The sequence below is a fragment of the Sarcophilus harrisii genome, chromosome 6 (assembly GCF_902635505.1).
Source record: "Sarcophilus harrisii chromosome 6, mSarHar1.11, whole genome shotgun sequence".
NCBI lineage: Eukaryota > Metazoa > Chordata > Mammalia > Dasyuromorphia > Dasyuridae > Sarcophilus > Sarcophilus harrisii.
The window spans coordinates 143,891,868-143,898,021 of record NC_045431.1 but is presented as its reverse complement, the minus strand read 5'-3'; the positions used below and the strand labels follow the sequence as shown (position 1 = coordinate 143,898,021).

Below are 6,154 nucleotides of genomic sequence, written 5' to 3'. Positions count from 1 at the left end.
GATGTAATAGGATGTCACTCCAATCCTATTTTTTAAGCCCCTTAATTTTTCATTCAACTTTTCAGCAGCTGAAAGGCATTCCCAACCGCCCCTCTCCTTTCCCAAAGGATTTTAGATGAGAATAGCCCAAGAGTTGGGAAAGACCTCAAAGTCCCTCTAGTCCCTTAATTTGCAGATGAGGGGACTAGGGCAGAGGAACGGTGACTACGGTCACACAGCCGTTAAGGTCTCCGACAGGATTCGAACTCGGGTCTCCCGATCCCAAGACCAGCGTTGCTTTCACCACGGTGCTTCATGTTGAGGATCGGGGTGGCCTGCTGTTTTATTTCTGACCTGGGACCGCCTGCACCGACCAGAGACCTTAAACAATTTCCAGCGGGAGAATCAACGACGGAGTTGTTGGAGGCCGCTAATTGAGCCCATTCTCAGGGATGCAAATAGGCGCCTTCCTTTGAAATCACCCAGAATCGGTAGGAGTTCGGGGGCCCTCGACAGCATCTTTTGTTCCCGATGCTGCCAATGGGCCAGACCCGTCCGACTCCCCCTCCCCCCCCCGCCCCGGTTCCCGATTTCTTCATCGGGCTAGCCGGGTTCGCGGGCGGTAGGCTGGAGTCTCCGAGGAGAGAATGAGTCGGAGATCTTTTTTCCTAAGAGGCCCACCGCTCTTTCCTCAGGAAGCCGGCCTCCTTCCCGGGGCAGCGAGCGCCCTTTGTCCCTCTCGGGTTTTCTGACGCTCTCTTCCCCTCCCCCTCTCCCGCCCGGCCCACGCCGCCTTTCACGCTAAGTCCCCCCTGACTTAAACCTCCGGCACCTAGAAGCCAAAGGGGCCCTGAGGCTTACCCTCTCCTTTTAGGGCGAGGCCTAGAAGGCTTAGGCGACTTACTCAAAGTTCTACCGCCGGGAAAGAGCGAGCGGGCGTTGGAAGCGGGGAGCTGTGGTCGCAGAGGCAGCTCTGCGGCCGTTGCACCGCTTCCCTCGCTCCCTCCCGGGGCGGCCGCCTCCGGGGGCGTCCTGCCCTGCCCCACCAGAGCAGGGGGCGGGGCGTGCGGGCGGATGCGCTTATACACATGTGTGTGTGCGCGCACCCTGGGCAAAGGGGAGCCCGAAGCCCGCCCCCCGCCCCCCGCCCCCCGCCCTGGCTGCGGTCCGGCAGACGCTCGGTCGGAAAGGCGGGCGGCCTCCGCGGGATTCCCCAGCCCCCTTCGGCTCCCTCAGCAGCCCCGCCGAAGGGAGGCCGTGTCCGCGGCGCCCCGCCCCGGCCCCACCTCCCTGCTCCGAGGGGGCGGGGAGAAGGGCCGCGGGAGGGCGGGCCCAGGCGGCGGTGGGAGGCCGCAGCCCTGGAGGAGGAGGAGGAGGAGGAGGAGGAAGAGGACACGTTATTGTGTCAAAGGGGTTCGGGGGCTCTCCGGTGCCCGTGTGTGGATGCGGGAGTGCGCGCGCGCGTGGGTCCCCCTGTGTCCCCTCGGCGGCTCCTCTCGGAGCGCGAGCGCGCCCGGTTCCCACGCAGCAAGCATCCCTTGGCCCCGGGCAGGCGGCGACAGCCGGCCTGACGCACGGATTGCCAGCCGGGGGACGCGGCGCGCTGCTCGGAGAGAGGGCAGCCGCTGCAGAGCCGGGCGCAGGGGCCGGGACGGGGGCTCCAGCTCGCCGGGGCGCCTGAGCCCCGAGCCCTCTCTCGGCGTGCTCGCCGCCGCGGAGGCTCCGCTCTCCGCCGGGGCCTCGGTGCAGGGGAGACAGCCCCGCGCCCCGAGTCCGCTCCTCCCGCCGCCGCTTCCTCCTCCTCCTCCTCCTCCTGCGGCGGCCGCGTCGGGGGCTGCCCCCGCGCCCCCCTTGGATCCGGGGCTCGCGGTGGTGTCGGGGGGCTCCGAACTCTGGCTGCCCGGGAAAGTGCCTTCATGAGCCCAGAGGATGTCCGGGAAGCACTACAAAGGTCCTGAAGTCAGTTGTTGCATCAAATACTTCATATTCGGTTTCAATGTTATTTTCTGGGTAAGTTGTGTCGTTTTTCTCCTCGGTGGCGCGGGGGCGGCTGGCTCCCTGGGTTGCCCAAGTGCTTTTTACTTTTCTGCAAACCTCCGGGCTTTTGCCTCGCTCCCCCCCCAGCGAGAAAAGGTGCCCGAGTCCCTCTTCCTTCCCAACGGCCCGTAGTAAGGAGGCTAGGGTCTTATTCCTTTGTAGGTGGGGGGATGGGGAAGAAAGAAGTAAAAAAAAACTGAGATTGAGAGGCAGCTCCCAGGCCTCAGATTGCCCCTGGGAAAGGGGGAGAGCGAACTATATCGGGATAAAAATGGGACCGAGGGTTTGGCAGTCTGGGACGATGAGCAGCGACGTGGAATAGATTTGTCCCCATGGGATATTATTGATGCCGTGCCTGGCTTGGGTAATGATAGGGCAGATTAACCACGCAAAGCCCCCTCCCCGAAGTCCACCTTTGTCAGGAGGATTTGATTGGACGGGAGGTTGCCACCGCTCTCAGCGCTGTGGGTTCCAGAGGCTATCCGCCTTCTCCATCACGGGCTTTTGTGTGCGGATGATGCAGCCTGAATGGCATAGAGTGTACTGGACGCAATATGCACATAAATAACACTTCCAGCACGTTCCTTCCAAGTCTCGTTCCGAAAAGCGTTTTGCATAATGGCCCGTTTGTGGGGGTGGGTGGTGGGGAAGATTTATTTTTGTATCTGTCATTGCCAGAACAATGACTAGTAATCATCAATGTAGATTTCAGTCTAGTTCCTCTCTCATTTATCAGCCTCGGGTCTTTCGTCTTGCTCTAAGTGATGAGTTAGAGGTTTTTTTTTTTTTTTTTTTTGGTGGTGGTCATTATTTTGGCTGGACGAAGAAATGTAAAACCAGAAGGTGTGCTAGCTTGAGAAATGAAGCAAATGCTTGAATGCCATTTCGTGTCTTTGTTTTTAAACCTCCGTAGTGTTAAATAATGGAAATTATTTCTATTTTGCTTTATTTCGGGTTTTTTTTTCTGAACTCACTAATGCTTTTCAGCAATCAGACAAAGAGTTTCTCCGGACCTGGGAGACACAGGTGTTTCAAAGACCTTGATTTCTTCTTCCCCCTTAGCTCCTTTCTTCACGTTCCCCACTCTCCCACGATGAAAAGTAAAAATGGTGGCTCTTGGGTTTTTCAGCAAGTTATTATTACAAGTTTAAAAGTCCCTCTAAAAAGGAGAAGATGATGGAGAGTGATTAAATCAAGAGGTATTAGTAAGCCCAAAGAATCCAAACACGAGGGATTCGTTCAGTGTCTTAATTTTTTTTTTTTTATATTCACAGGAGCAAATAGCAATCTTTGAGAAATGTTTTCAGAAGAATTCTTTGTTGCTATTTACTTTGGTGTATTTTCCTAATAGGGTTATTTTATTTTCATTAAAAAAAACTATTTTCTTTTTTACATGTGTCGCATTGACAACACATGTTTTGCAGAGTGGAACAGGATTGGAGAACACTTTCTGTACCATCTTGCCATCTGCCCTCAGGACTGATGAATAAGATTAGGAGGATGGGTGAATAAATATAATAAACAGTCCAGTACTGCTTTTGTGGGTGATTGATTGCACATAACTGGTGTTCTTGTCAAACAATCTCCTATTTTCTGGGATTACAACCAAGCTTCTAACTTAAAGTAGGCTTGTTTTTTCATGGGAAGAAACATGTTTCCCTCTTTCACCCTTTTTCTTTCCCTCACACTATTCAGGTTTCTGTCTGAATTGTTTTAAAGGTATTGATAATGACTTTTTTGGACATAGTTTTAATTGCTGGGGACTGGACCTTGAGTGACTTTACAACATACAAAGTTGATAATCTTGTCTTGTTTTGAACACAGACAATATAATATATAATCCAATATAATTCAGCTACCAGAAAACAGGAAGGGTCTATTAGGCCTTTATTTTGGTCTCATAGAAAAGGATAAAAAAAAATGGAAATATTGGGATTTGGAGTCTGTTTTCTAGACAGAGTTTGGGTAGTTGGGTAGTAGTCAGTTAAGACAACTAACTGATCTAATACTATGCTTTTAGGAAGCATCTTCAAAGTCTTTGGGGAGTGGGAAGGCAGGAGAGTGGTGTGCTTTTCCCTCTGTGCTTTAAAAGTGTGTAATCAATAATGGTGCTTTCCTCGTTTTAGACTTTGAATGAAAGAACTCATTTGCGGGGTTGGAATTAAGCTACCCATCTGGACTTTAGGCAGAATTGTATATGTGGGTGCAGTTTGTTTTGGGTAGCCTTTCTACTTGTTATATCCTGTTTTCCCTCCCCACCCTAATATAATATGCTGGCCTCTGACTGAATAAAGCACCACTTTCCTACCCTCCTCCTCAGCAGGGTTTCTGATTCCAAAATCACCCTACCCTCCTTTTATTAAAATTCTAGTTTCTCAGCATCTCTGCTGGTAGTTGGAAACCTCAGGCTTATCAGATGAAAGTAAATTCTTAGTTTCAGATATTCATAGTGTTGGAACTAGAGGGGAATCTCAGGTGTGAATGATTCATGGACTTAACTATACCTAGGGGCATTTGCATTTTAATGGAGTTATATAATTGGTAAACCCTAGGAATCTTTGTGGGTGTTGTGTGGGGTGTGGTAGTGGGAGGAGAGGAGGATGGGTAGCTATCTTTTGAACTTATGCCTTCTCTCTTCTCTGTTTACTCCTGTTGAGTTATTTTCTGTATTAGCCTGAGTACTACCACTCCACAAAGAAGAAAATGGGTCTGCATCTTGTAACTTGAATTTTGAAAAGTTGCAGCACTCTGCCCTTAGTTCGAGGTTCGAACCTCACTTCTGACACATACTGACTTTGAATTTGATTTAGTCATTTATTCTATGTAATCAAGGCACATTTTAAAGAGTATGAGGTATAGAGAAAGAGAAGGGGTAAAATTTATATTTTTATCTTCACTAATCTTTTACTTTAGTTATTTAAAACATTATTTTGGGAAGGATCCATAGTAACCATTAGATTGTAAAGACATCTGGGACATAAGAACTTATGGGGTTCAAGTAATTTCTTCCTGGATGGTTCCTCAAAAGTAATGATGGACCACAGGGTCCATCCTAGTTTTATGAATTTTAAAGAGATTCTAAGGCCCAGGGGTCCTCAAACTACGGCCCGTGGCCAGATGCAGCATCTGAGGACGTTTATTCCCCTCACCCAGGGCTATGAAGTTTCTTTATTTAAAGGCCCACAAAACAAAGTTTTTTCTTTTTCTTTTTCTTTTTTTTTTTTTTTTTTTTACGATAGTCCCGCCCTCCAACTGTCTGAGGGACAGTGAACTGGGCCCCTATTTAAAAAGTTTGAGGACTCCTGTATCTAAGCCAACAACTGTTTTTTCAGTGGATGGCAAAGGATGATAAATACAATAGAAGAAACATCATCTTTCACTCTTGAGCTGTTAATATTAAAGTTAATTTGAAACAGGAAATTCAGAAATGTATAGTTCTGACAAATTAAGAAAGATATGAGATACAAATTGGCAATATATTTTAGTTCTGGCTGAGATACCAAGCCATTTAGCCTTTTGGGACTTTGGTTTCCTTACTTTAAAATAATTAGGTTTGAATACTTCTCTGAAGTCCCTTCCAGTTCTAAAACTTAATATGGTTTGGGCCACATTGAAGGTGAAAAAGATTTTCCTTTGACCATTTTACTGACAAAGTTGAGGAAGAGCGGAAATTATAATGAAGGTGCAACAAAAGTCAATTCCACTGGCTGTGTTAGATCATATCCCTTGGGCTGTCTGTACTTGGTGTCCAGAATCGACAGAGTGAGCTGGACTGACCCAGAATTTGTTAGAAATGAAAGTCCTTAGAAATAATTTAGTACAACTACTACCCCTTCATTTTACAAATGAGGAAACCAAGGTCAAGGGAGGTCAAAGAGACTTCCCTTAGATCATAGGCCATCAGTCAGGACTTAGTCCAAGTGGTCTTCTGAATCCAGGCCCAGTGTCTTCATCTCATACTTCATGAGGGTATTCTCCAAGTTGTAGGTTTAGTACCTCTTATTTACAAATACCTGTCTGCATACATATAAGATAATGTAGCATCATTGGGTTGACATTCCCATGTCACAACACCCTTATACTCTCCCAGGACTTAGGGGAACATCCATCTTTCCTCTCTTGCTAGCTGCAAACTGAG

The 6,154-nt window shown here is 48.5% G+C and overlaps 1 protein-coding gene across 3 annotated transcripts in view; it reads left to right on the top strand.

Moving 5' to 3' along the window:
* Window positions 1-223: 223 nt before the first annotated feature.
* The window catches only part of TSPAN5 (tetraspanin 5), a 203,657-nt gene continuing 197,726 nt past the window's right edge, over window positions 224-6,154 (top strand). For 2 of the 3 annotated variants that reach the window (XM_023505761.2, XM_003772950.4), the window contains exon 1: window positions 1,820-1,989. In XM_023505761.2, coding sequence (XP_023361529.1) covers window positions 1,909-1,989 — 81 coding nt within the window. In that variant the 5' untranslated portion in view covers window positions 1,820-1,908. Of the gene's footprint in view, window positions 471-1,819; window positions 1,990-6,154 lie in introns of those variants that run through there. The other variant, XM_031941860.1, reaches the window with a different exon arrangement.